The following is an 18,211-nucleotide window of genomic DNA, read 5'->3' as shown; positions in this document are numbered from 1 at the left end:
TTCATTGTTATTTAGCTCATTCCTCTTTTAGGAGTGTTATGGTGTGTGTATGTATGCATGCACATACATGTGCATGCATACATACACATATACTTGACATATAACAGATTTTTCTTCTAATGGACTATATTATAGCCTTTTTTTTTGTAATATCAGTATTATATATGAGATGGAAAGAAAATATAATGTGAAATTTTATTGAAAGCCTAATAGGAAGATTTACATACAGATTTTTTTAGATTGCTTCTGATACATTGAGTGATGTCTGTTATGAATAATTTTGAAGGTTTTGGGTTATAGGTTGTTTGTGTCATGAGACCCTGCTAACTTCAAGTGCTAGACAAGCATCCCCAAGAGCATATTTCTATCAGTGCTGATCATGAAGCATTCAAATAAAGGGAAGTAGAGATTCTTTTGAGAATATAATGAAATATCTCTTATTCTCTTGCTTTTAAGAAGTTCATATTACTATTAGAAAACTGGGAACACTTGAACACATGGAAAGGTATAGCCATACTGGAAGTGTTCCAAGGAAGTTTGTGACAAATGGCCAAATCTGTGTCAGTTTTAAAAGTTTTGAGATGCAAGATTATATGTATTTAGGGGAAAGGAAAAGGGGTACAGTGATAGAGATAAAGCAAATGGAGTGGAACTTGAGCTGGGTTAAAAAAAAAAAAGAGTACAGGCCATTTCTGGCATTGAACATCAGTAGGGGAGCAGATGATTCAGATGCAAAGAAAATCACCCCAGCACTCTGGCTGTGTAGTGCTTCATTCTGAGAAAAAAAAAATCCATAGTCAGTGCAGCTTGGTCAAAAACAGGAATGTTCAAAGAGATGCCAGTTTTATAGGAACCAAATGCTCATATGTATGAATAAAGGAATACAAGGTTGAGATCAATTTGTAGAAGACATCCTATGTCATTTAAGGAAGTTAGACCTTGTAGAAGGTAGGAAACATCTCCAGTGTTTTTGTTGTTGTTGTTGTTGTTATTTTTAGTAGGAATGAAAATTAATTGGATTGCTAAGATATATTGTAAGGAAACCCTTGAAGAAAAGATTTTTTTTTTTTTTGAGACAGAGTTTCGCTCTTATTGCCTAGTCTGGAGTGCAATGGTGCGATCTCAACTCACTGCAACCTTTGCCTCCTGGGTTCAAGCAATTCTTCTGCCTCAGCCTCCCCAGTAACTGGAATTATAGGCACATGCCACCACGCCTGACTAATTTTTGTATTTGTCTCACTTGCATGTCATTTTTCTATTAGATTATAGTGCAGTTGCTATCAGTAAAGACTTGCATTTAGTTATGTGTACTGATTTTTAGATTAATAATTTTTATATTAATAATATAAAAATACATTAATTACTATAAAATAATACTATGTGTATTATTTTATAAATCTTGGTTGTATGAAGACCATTTAAGAGAAGCCAGTTTAATAATCCACTCAGTTCCATGGTGGAGCCTGACAAGTTAGGGAAAAAAGAACTGTGGTAACAAAAAAGCCAGAGCTTTATGCTACACACTTCCTTCAAAAGTCTTAGCTACAGTGAAGCTGCTAAGAAGTAAGATGTCTGCTTCAGTAGTATGACCAGGACAAATAACAGTATATATTACATATTTATTTTAAAGCTTTTCATAGGATATTATTTTATTTACTCTTTTTTTTTTTTTTTTTTTTTTTGAGGCAGAGTCTCACTCTGTTGCCTAGGCTGAAGTGCAGTGGCACCTTCTCGGCTCACTGCAACCTCTGCCTCCCAGGTTCAAGTGATTCTCCTGTCTCAGCCTCCTGAGTAGCTGGGATTACAAGCACATGCCACCATGCCTGGCTAATTTTTGTATTTTTAGTAGAGATGGGGTCTTACTATTTTGATCAGGCTGGTCTTGAACTGTTTTTTTGTTTGTTTTTTTTTAAGAGACGGGGTTTCACCATGTTGTCCAGGATGGTCTCAATCTCTTGACCTTGTGATCCACCTGCCTCAGTCTCCCAAAGTGTTGGTATTACAGGTGTGAGCCACCGCACCCAGTTTATTTCATTTACTCTTACCAGGATGCATGTTATTGTTAATTACTTTTAATGGCAGTAGTAAAATCAAACAATATTTAAGCCTAATCTTAGATAATCTTTTTCTGCAGATTTTTAGTTACAAATCAGATATTTCCGTGTAAACATAATTTCTATTATGTTTTCAAAGTCTCCCTTCTTTTAAAAAAATCTTATTTGTGTATACTACTTTGTAGTTAACTGACTCTCACTTTTTGTTTTAATCCTTAAACTTACGTGAGGTTAGTAGGAATTTTCGTCCATATGACAGTTGAGGAAACGGGTTTAGAATGATTCAGCTCAAAGCTACATAGCTAATGTATGATTAAATTTGTATTTAGAGTTAAATGTAGACTAAATAAAAAGTTATTTATGAGGGTATACTGTGGCTCCGAATTGAACTTTTGTCCTAGTTTCAAGTTTCACCATTTTACTTACCCTATGCTCTTAAACACTCTTTTTTTTGAGACAGAATCTCGCTCTGTTACCCAGGCTGGAGTGCAGTGGCGCAATCTCAGCTCACTGCAGACTCCGCCTCCTGGGTTCAAGCGATTATCCGGCCTCAGCCTCCCGAGTAGCCAGGACAGGTATGTGCCACCATACCTGGCTAATTTTTTGTATTTTTGGTAGACAAGTTTTATCACATTGGCCAGGCTGGTCTTGAACTCCTGACCTCCAGTGATCTGCCTGCCTTGGCCTCCCAAAGTGCTGGGATTACAGGCGTGAGCCACCTCGCCCGGCCTCTTAGGCACTCTTCTTTGTTTCTTGTTTTGGGGGGTTTTTTTGAGACAGGGTCTCACTCTGTTGCCCAAGCTGGAATACAGTGACATGATCACAGTTCACTGCAGACTTAGCTTCCCAGGCTCCAGTGATCCTCCTACCGCAGCCTCCCAAGTAGCTGGAAACACAGGTGCATGCTGTCACCCCCACTATTTTTTTTAAGAGATAGGATCTTCCCTATGTGTTGCCCTGGCTGGTCTCATACCCATGGGCTCAAGTGACCTACTTCAACCTCCCAAATTGCTGAGATAACAGATATGAGCCACCACACTCAGCAATTCTTAAACACTCTTTATGGCCTCAGTTTGTATCTACAAAATGGGGATACCTGCTTTAGTTCTTATGGACCTGCACTGTTCATTATGGTAGCCACTTGCCACATGTGGATATTGAGCACTTAAAATGTGACTTGTCTGGCTGGGTGCAGTGGGTCACACCTGTAATCCCAGCACTTTGGGAGGCCAAGATGGGCGAATTACCTGAGGTCGAGAGTTCAAGACCAGCCTGACCAACATGGAGAAACCCTGTCTCTACTAAAAACACAAAATTAGCCAGGCATGGTGACGCATTCCTGTAATCCCAGCTACTCAGCAGGCTGAGGCAAGAGAATCACTTGAACCTGAGAGGTGGAGGTTGCAGTGAGCCAAGATCATGCCATTGCACTCCAGCCTGGGCAACAAGAGCAAAACTCCTTCTCAAAAAAAAAAAAAAAAGAAAGAAAAAAAGTGACTAGCCCAAATTGAAATTGCTGTTAAGTGTAAAATACATGTGAGATTTTGAAGACTTACTTAGTTTTCTTTTTCATACTATCTTATTAAGTTATTTTTTATTAGTTCCATGTTGAAATGATGCATTTTAGATATGTTGTGTTAAATGTTAAAATTGTCACCTATTTTAACTTAAAAATGTGTCTACTACAATTTTTTTAATTATATATGTGGTTTGCATTATATTTCTGTTGGCCAGCACTGTTCTAGACCAAGGATAGCAAACTCTGACACCCCAAATCTAGCCAGATGCCTGTTTTTGTGAATAAAGCTTTATTAGAACATAGTCACACCCATTTGTTTATAAATTGTATATGGCTGCTTTTATGCTACATGAGCAGAGTTGTATGGTTACTTCAAAACCCTATGGCCTGCAAAGCCTAATATATTTACTATTTGGTCCTTTGCAGAAAAGATTTGCTGCCTCTGCTCAACTGTAATTAACAGATGTTCAACATGTTATCTTTACTTAAGAGTGGCTGTCATAAAGACAGAGACCGAAAGTAGAGTCATGGTTGCCAGTGAAAAGAAAGGAGTTGGGAGTAACCTCTAATCGTTACAGAGTTTCTTTTTTGGGATTAAATAATAATTTTGAGGCTGGGAGTGGTGACTCAAGCGTGTAATCCCAGCACTTTGGGAAGCCAAGGCAGATCACTTGAGGTCAGGAGTTCAAGACCAGCCTGGCCAACATGGTGAAACCCCATCTCTACTAAAAAATAAAAAATTAGCCAGGCATGGTGGTGCGCGCCTATAATCCCAGCTACTCAGCAGGCTGAGGCAGGAGAATTCCTTGAGCCTGGGAGGCAGAAGTTGCAGCAGTGAGCTGAGATCATGGCACTGCAATCTAGCCTGGGTGACAGAATGAGACTCTGTCTCAAAAAATAATAATTTTGATAGTTGTGCAATTTCAGATATACTAAAAACCACTGAATTGACCACCTTTAAAAGGGTGAATATTATGGTATGTGAATATCTCCCCATATCTTTTTTTTTTTAAGTGGATATGAGGCTGGTTTGGTACATGTAATAAACCAGTATATTAAACATACATGTTAATGATAATGAGAACATGCAAAGAAATGAACAAATGTAAATTAGTTATGAGAACAGTAAAAAAAAAATAGTTTTTCTATGTAATCTCTTGGTAAAGACAATTTTTAATCACTTTCAAGAGATCATGTCACTTGAGAATATATGCATGTTGTTTATTGGTAGGAAAAGCAATTATCTGTCATTGCTTACTCACTTGCTCAAACTCATTTACTGCCTTTAAGGTAGTGTGCAGTAGTTTGGGAGGCCAAGGTGAGCAGATCACAAGGTCAGGAGTTTGAGATCAGCCTGGCCAACATGGTGAAGCCTTGTCTCTACTGAAAATACAAAAATTAGTTGGGCATAGTGGTGGGTGCTTGTAATCCCAGCTACTCAGAAGGCTGAGGCAGAGAATTGCTTGAACCCAGGAGGCGGAGGTTGCAGTGAGCCGGTATCATGCCACTGCACTCCAGCCGAGGCAACAGAGCAAGACTCCATTTTGAAAAAAAATAGATAGTGTGCAGTAATACAGACATAACTGATCTCAATAAATAGCTAAATAAGTGAATACAAAGTATAAACATACTGTTTTATAAATGTTAATTCTCTTCTGGAAGCACTTGTCTAAATACAGAAATCATGGCTTTATGTTGTTTTTAGCAAGCTTTTGAAAGGATAAAATAATATTAGCAGAAGGGAGTTGGAAGATCATCTGAAAATATCCATATCTTATATGTGTATAGGTATTTTATCTGGATTGAATTATTAAACATCTATATACAAATCCTAGGTATTTTTACATTGCTTTGCAACAGACAAAAATAATACCTACTATGTATAATTGACTCATTAATTTGTTATACATAGGATATGGTATCAGTCTGCTTTGTGCAATCCAAAAACCAATAATCACCACATCATTTTCCATCTGAACATGTTGCAATAGGTTTTAATTTTATTGCTTTGAAAACACCATATTACAGAACCTTATTTATGACGTAACTTATGTTAGCTTGATGTGGAAGGGCACAGACTTTGGAGCCAGACAGACCTAGTTTCTGATTATGACTTAGTTTGCTAACAATGTGATGTGGTACAACCTAGTTAATATTTTACATCTCTAAATTTTTATTTTCTCATCTCTAAAATGAGGCCAATACCTTCTCCAGCAAGTTTCTTTGAAGAAATAAATAAGAAAACGAGTACAGAATACTTAGCACGTAGTAACCACTCACTCAATGGTAACCTCATATGATTATTATTGCCACTGAATATGTTAAGTGTTTTAAATCAAACATTAAATTTTTTTAGTTGTCAGCATCATACATTTCATTATATATTTTACTGACTCCTACTTATTCAAAAACATAACAAAATGTTAAGTAACATTCTATTTTACTTTCAGTCAAAGAAAAATAAGAAGAAATCAAAGTCAGATGCTAAAGCAGTGCAAAACAGTTCACGCCATGATGGAAAGGAAGTTGATGAAGGTACTTGAGCAAGGGAAAGGACTGTAGAAAAATTTTTAACCCTTTTTTTATCAAAATGTATTCTGTAAAAGCTGCATTTGTTTTACTTAATTTTGTATTTAGCTCTTCTTTTTTTATAACTGTAGACCTTAATATATAAATCTGTGACACTACTTTTGTTAAGGATCCATTAGTGCTTTTTCTGAAGGGAACTGCCTTGAAATTTAAAGTCAAGCTCAGTATTTCAAGCAATTGAAAAGTCATTCATCTTGTCTTTGTCTCCTGGAATTATGGTTTGTTTGTTTATTTGTTTTTTTCCCCATGGTTCTTAAATATACCATTCCTGAAAGACTTTGTACAAAATTCTTAAGTCATTTATTATCATCACCTAATAAACCCATTTATTAGTGATTATATATAATAACCTCATATCACTTCTACCTAGCAAGATTAAAAAAAAGATAGACAAGATGACTTACCACTTTTTCTAAACCATAGATGACAGATTTGATTTTAAAAAATTACTAGAATAAATAACAGCAGTTGCCTAAAACAACATAATGAAATTAGAACACATTCTCAGAATGAATTAATATAATCAACACTCTTGGTTTCAGCTTAATATCTAAATTTATCATGACATTTTATGTGCTCCACCCCATTTTCTCCCCCAAAACTACAACTTTTTTTGTCTTCCCCTTACTGAATAACATTTTTTTTCTGGGGCTATGTCAGGAGCCTGGGAAACTAAAATTAGTCACAGAGAGAAACGACAGCAGCGTAAACGTGATAAGGTGCTGACTGATTCTGGTTCATTGGATTCAACTATCCCTGGGATAGAAAATACCATCACAGTTACCACCGAGCAACTTACAACTGCATCATTTCCTGTTGGTTCCAAGAAGAATAAAGGTATATTAGTGGAACATAAGACAGTGGTACATCAAATCAAATTCCTTTTGTTTGGATGTACAAAATATCATTATGTCAAAATCTGACTATTTTGAATGTTAACATCATTGTGCTGATATACCCTTCTTCATGAGTATTGTGAACCATGTGTTGGTTTACCTAATACCAGCAGTGTTACTTGTTACATATTACCTAATGAATGGCCTATTAAATTAAAATTTGCCTTTCTGCCTTGAGTCATATGAGAAGATGATGTTGCCACTTTTCTAGTGTGTATCACTTTGCCCCAACTCTCTTGCATCTCTGTTCCTTAGAGTAGATAAGACATTTATTAAATGAAATGATTTATCACCATTTTGCATGTTGAGTGCTTTCATTCCAAGATGAATCAAGCATGTTCTGGTTAGTACAGGTTGTGTCTGGATTTCTCATCATCCCAGTTTTTTGAGAGTATCGTAGATGTTTGGTAGAGCTAGACCAGAACTTCAAAGATTATTGAGCTAATGTTCTTTCTTTCAAATATTAATATTTCAGATGTTCATACTCTCTGATACTGGTGGCTTATTGGTAGCTCACCCTTTACATTACCATCATTTTTACCCTGGAGACACCTGTCTGCAAAGTGATACTGTTCAACTTGCTTGAAGGCTTTGGCATATATCTTCCTTGTCTTTTTGTTAATGACCTTCCCATCTCCCCACATCTCAATTGTTTCCAGACCATTTTCTTAGCCTTGTTACCTTTTATTTTTTGCTTGATAACTTGGTAGAATTTATTGCCATAGTACAGCAATGACTTCTGCTTACCCATTTTCACTGTCACATATTAGCTATTCTTTAGTATTTTTGTTGATTATTTTTCACTGTCTTGTGCATGCCTTCCTTGCTAACACAATCCTATGTCATGCTGTTTTTTTAAACATTGTGATCATTATGCTTTTTAGTGTCAGAGAAATAGTATTTTTGTGTTATAATGTGTATTCCCACCTCTTGCCATATTTCCTAAGTCCTGGTCCCAAATACTGGCAAAGTTCTTCATAAGTTGATGTGTTTGCTTCCAGGATTGTTGAAAAGGAAGCTGGTGTTGTTGGCAAAGTTGAATCCAATTACAGAGCCCATTTACTACTTAAAAGAATCTTAATAACTGATACAGAATAGCAAACTCGGTCTGTACATAGGCAGTTTTATTGGCATTTTAGTTGACTAAGAATATGGTAACCAGAAAACTCAGTTCCTTACCAACAAGTGAAATGTGTTGTAAAATTGACTTTTTTCCAGTGGAAGAATTTAGCACTTGAAGGAGCAATTTATAATAGATAATAAGTAAAAATTATGTGTTACTCCTAATTTAATGTGCATAGTACCGGCCTATTTAGTATTAAATAAATTTTATTTCTATTTTAACCAGGTGATTCTCATCTAAATGTTCAAGTTAGCAACTTTAAATCTGGAAAAGGAGATTCTACACTTCAGGGTGAGAGAAATTACATGTAACTTAAATTGAAGGCCCATCAAAATAGAAATTTATATACATATCTCTTTCCTCACATGAATGACACAGAAGGAAAGAAAAAAGTCTTAAAATGATTTTTAATTACTAAGTAACATAATCACGGTCCAGAGATTTTGGAAAATAAATAAAAAGAAAAATCACTCCCACTTCTAACAATCTTTGGTATGTTCTAGTTTTTTTTCCCCCATATATAAAAACATTCAGTATTTGCTTATATGCAATTTTGATTCTTGCTTATATCACTTAAGCCAGTAGAAAAGAAAGATTTTTGTTGGGCTTGGGTTTAATATAGCATATATGGGATAAAATGCTTGATGCTTGTATGTTAAAAAAAAAAGCCTTAGTTCCTATAATTTTTTAACTGCTTCCTTGACAGTATCAAATATTTCACAATGAATGGACTATAGTCTAAAGTTTTCATTGCTTTATAAATAGAAAATATGTTTTATTTACTCATTTATGATAAAGATTGAATTAAGTAGTGTTATCCCTGACCTGAAGACAAAAGTGTTGTAGTAAAATAAATTTGGAAATGAAAAATGCATCTTCTCGTTCAGGCCTTTTTTTTTTCTGAGACGGTGAGTTTTGGCCTTGTTTCTCGGGCTGGAGTGCAGTAGCGCAGTCTGGGCTCACTGCAACCTCCTCCTCCTGGGTGCAAGCGATTTTTCTGCCTCAGCCTCCTGAGTAGCTAGGATTTCAAGCACCCAGCACCACACCATACAAAATTAGCCAATTTTTGTATGTTTTAGTATAGATGGGGTTTTGCCATGTTGGCCAGGCTGGTGTCTCAAACTACTGACCTTAGATGATCCACCTACCTCAGCCTCCCAAAGTGCTGGGACAGGCATCAGACCTTTTTTTTTTTTTTTTTTTTTTTTTTTTTTGAGATGGAGTTTTGTTTGTTGCCCAGCCTGGAGTGCAGTGGCAGGATTTTGGCTCCCAGGTTCAAGCAGTTCTCCTGCCTCAGCCTCCTGAGTAGCTGGCATTACAGGCACTTGCCACCATGCCTCGCTAATTTTTGTGTTTTTAGTAGAGATGGGGGGTTTTATCATATTGTCCAGGCTGATGTCGAACTCCTGACCTCAGGTGATCCGCCTGCCTCAGCCTTCCCAAATGCTGGGATTACAGGTGTCAGCCACCGCGCCCAACCTCATTTCAGGCTTTTCAATGCTGGTTCTTAGCACTGTCAAAAAGCTTCCTTCATGCTCATGGTTCTCAACCCTGGCTACACATTAGTTATCGAGGAAGCTTTAAAAAACAATGTATGCACACACATATATAAAAATTTACACACACACCTATGTGTATTTGTGTGTAGGTACGTATACATACACCATACATACATAATGATACCTGGGCTCCATCACAAAGATTCTGATTTTTTTTTTTTTTTTTTTTTTTTTTTTGGAGATGGAGTTTCGCTCTTGTGACCCAGGCTGGAGTGCAATGGCGCAATCTCGGCTCACCGCAACCTCCGCCTCCTGGGTTTAGGCAATTCTCCTGCCTCAGCCTCCCGAGTAGCTGGGATTACAGGCATGCGCCACCATACCCAGCTAATTTTTTGTATCTTTAGTAGAGACGGGGTCTCACCATGTTGACCAAGATGGTCTTGATCTCTTGACCTTATGATCCACCCGCCTTGGCCTCCCAAAGTGCTGGGATTACAGGCTTGAGCCACCGCGCCCAGCCAAGATTCTGATTTTAATTGGTCTGGGCTGAGGCTCCAGAGTCTGTTTTTAAGAAATTTTTTAGTCAATTTTAATGTGCAGCCAGGTTTTAGAATCATTGCTTGATACATAATGTAGTATGTGTAAATAATTAAGGAAAGAGCATGTAACTAGGAGATGTCTTCATATTCTTAGTGGGTGAGTATTCAGAATATGTGTCATTTCCTGTTTGCTCTGTTGTACTTCATTTGAGCAACTCATTCTGCTGTTAAAAACTTTGTTAGTGTATATGTTGTGTATAAGCCTCCTATTTTTAAATTAAAAAGGCAATTCTTGATGATCAAAGGATAGTAGGGGAAGTGGGCAATAAATATTAAAGTCAAGCAATCATAGAAATGTGAAAATATCTTAGTTTTAAGAAGTCATGTACCTATTTCTAATCTTCATTTTTTTTTCTTTAAGTTTCTTCAGGATTGAATGAAAACCTTACTGTCAATGGAGGAGGCTGGAATGAAAAGTCTGTAAAACTCTCCTCACAGATCAGTGCAGGAGAGGAGAAGTGGAACTCCATTTCATCTGCTTCTACAGGAAAGAGGAAAACTGAGCCATCTGCCTGGAGTCAAGACACTGGAGATGCTAATGCAAATGGAAAAGACTGGGGAAGGAGTTGGAGTGACCGTTCAATATTTTCTGGCATTGGTAAGAAGTTTTAGAAAAATTTAACTTTATTTAAAATTACTAATCTTGCACGTTTTTAATTTTTCAGAAATAGGAAAAAAAAATATGAATAGAAAAATAAGTACTGCTCTGCAGAAATAATAGTAATAATTAACTCATCTCACATCCTTTTTGTAGAGCAAGGTGGGAACTAAATAAGTAAATAACATTTATCATTTACTCTTTACATAGTGCTTTTCACATACTTTATCACATTTGATTATCAATGTACCCAACTGGTGTAATTATGTTTTCTTAGTGATGTGATACATGTAATCTGTGAGTAGAGTTTTTTATTAATTTTAATAATTGTGCTGAGTCTAAATAAACATAGTAAATGGGAGTACAGTTGATAACATCCACTTACATTTTACCATCTGCAAAGTAGCCTATTTATAATTAAATTTTTCTCCGGATTTTGATAATAAAGACCAGTACTTGGGAAGTTTATTTCTGTTGAGAGCCATCAAGTTAAAAGCAACTTAATTTGTGAGTGTGTGCATGCGAGTGTGTGTATTATAGAAAAGAAATTCACAGTAAATGTGGGAAACTGCAAAAGGATAAGGAAAATCCCACAGTTATCACTATGCCACCTATTGACAACCACTGTTATTTATATTTCTTCTCCCTCCCTTTCTCCTGCCCCCCACTGTGTATAGTGGCGGGAGCGGGGGTGGAGTTTGGTTTGTTTTTTTTTTTGAGGTGGAATCTCACTCTGTCTCCCAGGCTGGAGTGCAGTGGCATGATTTCAGCTCACTACAACCTCCACCTCCTGGGTTCAAGCATTTCTCATGCCTCAGCCACCCAAGTAGCTGGGATTACAGGTGCACATCACCACACCCAGCTAATTTTTGTGTTTTTTTTTTAATAGAGATGGGGTTTCACCATGTTGGCCAGACTGGTCTTGAACTCCTGACCTCAAGTGATCTTCCTGCCTTGGCCTCTCAAAGTGCTGGGATTGCAAGCAGGAGCCTCCACACCTGGCCATGTTTTGCAGTTATTTCTTAAGGACAGAGTCTTATGAGTGATACTAGATTAAAGAGAATATGAATGTTTATAATGCTGTGCTATATAATGCCTAAGTATTTTCTAAGAGAGTTGTTCTAATTTATACTCAAAGCATTAGTGTAATGTTTTTATCCTATGCTGGTCAAGGTTGGGGATTTTTTTCCCCACCTTTTCTAATTTTATAATCAAAAAGTACATAAATTATTTCGGTTAACTTGGTAAATATCACTAATGAGATTGAATATTTTTCCACAAATTTCTTGGTCATTTTTTTTTTTTGGAGATGGAGTCTCACTATGTTACCCAGGCTGGAATGCAGTGGCATGATCTCAGCTCACCGCACCTTTGCCTCTCAGGTTCAAGCAATTCTCCTGCCTCAGCCTCCTAAGTAACTAGGATTATAGGTGCCTTCACCACACCTGGCTAATTTTTATATTTTTAGTATAGACAGGGTTTCAGCATATTGGCCAGGCTGGCCTCGAACTCCTGACCTCATGATCCACCCATCTTAGTCTCTCAAAGTGCTGGGATTACAGGCGTGAGCGACTATGCCCGGCCCTTTCTTGGTCATTTCTATTTCTTTTATGAATTGTCTGTTAATGTTATTTTCCCATTTGTCTAATGAGCTCTTTGTGGTTTTTTGGCTTTTGTTTTTGTTTTTTAAGTTTTTGAGGCAGGGTCTCACTCTGTTGCCCAGGCTAGAGTGCAGTGGTGTGATCATAGCTCACTGCAGCCTCAGCTTCCAGGGTTCAAATGATCTTCCTGCCTTTAGCCTCTTGAGTAGCTGTGACCACAGCCGTGTGCCACCATGCCTGAAGGCTAACTAAAGGCTAACTTTGGTATTTTTTGTAGAGACGCAATTTCACTATGTTGCCCTAGCTGATCTCAAACTCCTGGACTTAAGTGATCCATCCACCTTGGCTTCTCAAAGTGCTGGGATTACAGATGTGGACCACCATGTCTGCCTACTATTTTATTTTTTAAATCTAGTTAAACTTTCTTGTATATTAAACATACTATTTTTTCTCTTGTGCTTATTGCAAATATTTTTTGTTTATCTCTTCTAATTTGGGGGACCAGTAGGGAAACTTTTTAATATGTAAGTAGAAAAATATTTCTTCCTATGTTATTAGCTGTTTCTGTCACTATTTTTTTAAGACAGAATTTCGCTCTTGTTGCCCAGCCTGGAGTGCAGTGGCGCAGTCTCGGCTCACTGCAACCTTTGCCTCTTGGGTTCAAGTGATTCTTCTGCCTCAGCCTCCCAAGTAGCTGGGATTACAGGCATGTGCCACCACGCCCAGCTAATTTTGTATTTTTAGTAGAGATGAGTTTCTCCATGTTAGTCAGGCTGGTCTCAAACTCCTGACCACTAGAAACTTTTTAGTAAGTAGAAAAATACTCTTTTCCTTTGATACTAGCTTTTTCGGTCACTTTTTTTTTTTTTTGAGATAGAGTTTCACTCTTATTGCTCAGGCTGGAGTACAGTGGTGCAGTCTTGGCTCACTACAACCTCCGACTCCCACGTTCAAGCGATTCTCCTGCCTCAGCCTCCTGAGTAGCTGGCATTACGTGCATGTGCCACCATGTCTAGCTAATTTTGCATTTTTAGTAGAGATGGGGTTTTTCCATGTTGGTCAGTCTGCTCTCAAACTCCTGATCTCAGGTGATCTGCCTGCCTCGGCCTCCCAGAGTGCTGGAATTACAGACGTGAGCCACTGCATCTGGCCCCACTTTTTAAAAACATAACACCATCAAAAATCAAACTCTAGATAATTTGCTAATATTGTTCTTAAGGTTGCTCTTGCTTCCTCTTCATTGTATTGAAAAATTGTATAGAGGTATCAAAATTTGTTTGAAAGAGGCACTCTCTTGGCTGGGTGTGGTGGCTCATCCCTGTAATCCTAACACTTTGAGGGGGTCGAGTCAGGTAGATTGCCTGAGCTTAGGAGTTCAAGACCAACCTGAGCACCATGGTGAAACCCCATCTCTACTTAAATCCAAAAAAATGTGCTAGGCATGGTGGCATGTGCCTGTAATCCAGCTACTCAGGAGGCTGAGATGGGAATTGCTTGAACCTGGAAGGTGGAGGTGGCAGTGAGCCAAGATTGTGCCACTGCAGTCCATTCTGGCAACGATCAAGACTCTGTCTCAAAAAAAAGAAAGAAAGAAAAAAACGCATTCCTAAATTCCCACTCTCATTTTCACCAGGGAAGAAAGCATTAATTTCTATGCTATAAAGCATCCTTTCATATTTGGTAAAAGAAATGGTTGAATCTTATGAAGTAACGTTAGGAACTGTGTGACCTTTTGGGATATTTACAATTTACTTTTTTTTTTTTTTTTTTTTTTTGAGATGGAGTCTTGCTCTATAGCCCAGCCTGGAGTACAGTGGAGCGATCTCAGCTCATCGCAGCCTCTGCCTCCCAGGTCTCGGTTCAAGTGATTCTCCTGCCTCAGACTCCCAAGTAGCTGGAATTATAGGCATGTGGCACCATGCCCAGCTAATTTTTGTATTTTTAGTAGAGGCAGGGTTTCACCAATTTGGCCAGGCTGATGTGGAACTGCTGACCTTGTGATATACCTGCCTCATCCTCCCAAAGTACTGGGATTACAGGTGTGAGCCACTGCTCCTGGCCTGCAATTTACTTATAAAAAGCTATGTAACATTTCATAATTAGGACATAAATTTGATGGTATTAATGTTGTTATAGATAAAATTAAACAGCAAATTAGAGTTCCTGCCTAGATAGAGTAAGGACCTTTATTGAAATTGAAAGGGAACTATATTAAAATAGTTTTGTATTTGTACAAATTTGTACAATATTGTGCAAACCTACAAATAGGTTTGTAATGGGTTACAGAGAAGAGACAGATGTGACTTGTCCCATGGAGGTTTATGTTCTTTAAAATAAGAAAGAAATGTCTTCAAATTATTGAGAATGTAGCATGGTGTACAGTAATGAACAGGAACTGGTTCAGACAGATCTATTAGATATAGATGTCTGTTCTTCTCTACAATAGCTTTTATGGACATTCGCACTAGTTATTTAACCTGTATGAACCTCATACTTAAGTAATTATGAGAAATTGTTGTAATGAAATCAAGTACCAAGTTCAGTGCTATCCCAAAGTAGTTGCTTAATTATGATAGATAACAATGCAGCTTGGTATAGTGGAAAAGAGCATAGGCTTTGGGAATTGACTTAAGTTGTAATCATGGCTCAGCTGTTTCCTAGCTATCAGCAAGTCGCTTAATTGCTCCAAAACTGCCTAGCAAAGTTGCTGTAAGGATTAGAAGTGGTTGGTGTAAGGGGTCCAGCTACATAATAAATATCCAGTAAACAGTAGTTGTTGCTATATTAAGTGTTTCTAATTTCTAAGGTTATCTTGATAAATATTGTTATCATAGTTTTAAATCTTTACATATCTTTGAAGTCTGATTGCAAATTGAAGGTTCCAAGTGACATTCTTTATTTTAACAGCTGCTTGGTCTAGTGTGGATAGGGGAATGAATACTTCTGAACAGAATTCTGCTTCTTTTGCATCTCTCACACTTAACTCTGCTGTTTCTGGTATGTGAAAACAGTCTTTTGTTCGGCTAACAAAAACATTTGTTTAATTTTAGTATTTGTTATATGAAGAACTAATCAACATCAAGAACTGATTTCAATATAAATAGCAGCTATTATAAAATGGCAAAGGCCTTTACAACTGGGAGAGAAGACCTAAATTCTTGTGTGCAAATATGGCTTAATTCCCATCTCTAGGGATGTAAGGATTCTGTGGCCTGAGGTCACTGACAGTGCATTGGCACACAGACAAGTACACATGCAAGGTTCATAGTCTTCTGTTGTTAATATAGTCCTACCATACCTTTGGTCACAATTTGACATTTTACTTCTGTTCACTGTTAGTCATCATAAGTTTAAAACTAACCCTTTCAGGTTATGGATTCCCACATAATAACTCTAAGTATTTATTGATTTATAAAATACATGATTACTAATAAACTACTGTCAATTTTACATGACTTAAATGGATATATGTTTTATTAATCATATAGAAACTATATGTATTTAACAAACATTACACAAATGTGGGAGGCCAGGTGTAGTGGCTCACATCTATAATCCCAGCATGTAGGGAGGCTGAGGTGGGAGAATCACTTTGAGCTTTGGAGTTCAAGTCAAGCCCGGGCAACTACTTCACTACATAAAGTCAAAAAAAAAAAAAATTAGCCAGGCATGGTGGTATTTGCCTGTGGTCCCAGCTACTCAAGAGGCTGTGGTGGGAGGATTTCTCTAGACCAGGAGGCTGAAGCTGCAATGAGCCATGATAGCACCACTGCACTCCAGACTGGGTGACAGAGTAAGACTCTGTCTCAAAATGTGTGTGTGTATGTGTGTGTGTGTGTGTGTGTAAAATATGGGAGATCATTGTTTAGTTTGCAGTGCTTGGTTCACACTGGAATTCATGGACCCGGATTACTAATTTGGTAGTTCCACAGTGTCCGGAATCACTAAGCTAGAAAGGGGGTCAGCAAACATTTTATATAAAGGGACAGATAGTAGACATTTTAGGGATTGTGGGCCATGCAGCCTCTGTTGCAGTTACTCAACTCTGCCATTATAACAAGAATGCAGCCTGAGACAGTAAGCAAATGGTTGTGTCTGGTTCCAAAATACTATTCTTTTGATTTTTTTTTTTTTTTTTTTTTTTTTGAGACAGAGTCTTGCACTGTTGCCAGGCTGGAGTACAGTGACTCAATCTAGGCTCACTGCAACCTCTGCATCCTGGGGTTCAAGCGATTCTCCTGCCTCAGCCTTCTAGGTAGCTGGGACTACAGGTGCACCACAATGCCCAGCTAGTTTTTTGTATTTTTAGTAGAGATGGGCTTTCAACGTGTTGGCCAGAGTGGTCTTGATCTCTTGACCTTGTGATCCACCTGCCTTGGCCTCCCAAAGTGCTGGGATTACAGGCGTGAACCACTGCGCCTGGCCAGATATTTTTTAGACATTTAAAAATGTAAAAATGATTCTTGGTTCATGGCTCATATAAAAACCAGATGGTTGGATTTGGTCTACGCGTCATAGTTTTCCAAACTCTGGTCTTGTAGACCACATTTTGGTTCCAGAAATACAAGTTCACTGCTTCCTCATTTGGTGACTGTACAACACAAATACTGTTCTCTTTTTATATTCAGAGACAGTGTGTGGGCTGCTAAAGGAATAGCACCAGTGTTACAATACTGCTTCTAAGCAACTGATATATTAATTATATGTGAGCTTTATAGGGTTACTCTGTTAAAGTTTACATTAAAAAAATATATATATATTAAACATACATATAGATAGAGTATATATCAAGCAGTTAATATGTTAGCGGAATGCTGGTAAGATTATCTGTAACCAAGAAGGAATTTATAAATTAGTAAGGACTATCGTGGAAGGATGTGATTGTATATAAGACTTTTAAACTAAACAAGTATCTTTTCTTCCTAATCGTTTCTTTTTATAGTGGCTCTGAATCCAAAATATATATATCAGAGTCATTCTAGGACTCCAGGACACATGTAAATTCTGATTCAGAAGGGGTGTTTGTGTGTGTGCACACCTGATAGAGAACCACTGCTTTACATTTACATCCTGCAATGAATCTATAACTATAAAGCAAGGGATTTTGACCTGGCGTCAGTGAACTCATATGCCCCCCAAACTATATGTAAAATTTTTTGTTAAGCTCTAGACAGCAGGCTACCACCGCTTTCATCAGGTTCCTAAAAGACTATGTGAACCCACTCTCACCCAGCCTACTCTGCTCACCTGAGAAAAAAACAAAAACACAAAATTTACAAGATACTGTTTTCTTTAAATGCACTTGAACTTAGTCTCTAGATCTCCTGTATTCTCTTGTCTCTTTAGCTTCTCTCTGCTTCACCTCTTTAGATAATTACCTATTTATTTAACATATCTTAACCAAAAGATTCTAGCTAACTCCGACATTTTGTAGTTCTCTCTTTCAGGGTTCTGAAGATACATAGACCTGAAACAGCCAGGACTAAAATGATCAATGGCAGAGATTTCTATTGTGTTTTATTTTCCATTAAGAAGAAGGAAAAAAACAACTTTTTTTGACTTTTGAAATTTGTAGGCAGAGAACAGTGGCTTAGCCTGTAATCCCAGCACTTTGGGAGGCCAAGGCAGGAGGATCACTGGAGGCCAGAAGTTCAGGACCAGCCTGGGCAACACAGGGAGACCCTATCTCTACAAAAAAATTTTGAAAACTAAGCCAGGAGACCAGGCATAGTG

General features: G+C 37.6%; 1 protein-coding gene across 8 annotated transcripts in view; it reads left to right on the top strand.

Annotated features, from left to right (window-relative positions):
- Positions 1–18,211, top strand: part of MTDH (metadherin) — a 76,239-nt gene that overhangs the window by 26,498 nt on the left and 31,530 nt on the right. For 2 of the 8 annotated variants that reach the window (XM_035277583.3, XM_035277587.3), the window contains exons 3-6: positions 6,024–6,108; positions 6,823–6,999; positions 8,407–8,472; positions 10,641–10,877. In XM_035277583.3, the coding sequence (XP_035133474.1) occupies positions 6,024–6,108; positions 6,823–6,999; positions 8,407–8,472; positions 10,641–10,877 (565 nt within the window). Of the gene's footprint in view, positions 1–6,023; positions 6,109–6,822; positions 7,000–8,406; positions 8,473–10,640; positions 10,878–15,385; positions 15,476–18,211 lie in introns of all 8 variants that reach the window. The other 6 variants (XM_035277585.3, XM_035277590.3, XM_035277581.3 and 3 more) reach the window with 5 other exon arrangements.

This window comes from Callithrix jacchus, chromosome 16 (assembly GCF_049354715.1).
Source record: "Callithrix jacchus isolate 240 chromosome 16, calJac240_pri, whole genome shotgun sequence".
Lineage (NCBI taxonomy): Eukaryota > Metazoa > Chordata > Mammalia > Primates > Cebidae > Callithrix > Callithrix jacchus.
This window is presented reverse-complemented; position numbering and strand designations above follow the sequence as displayed.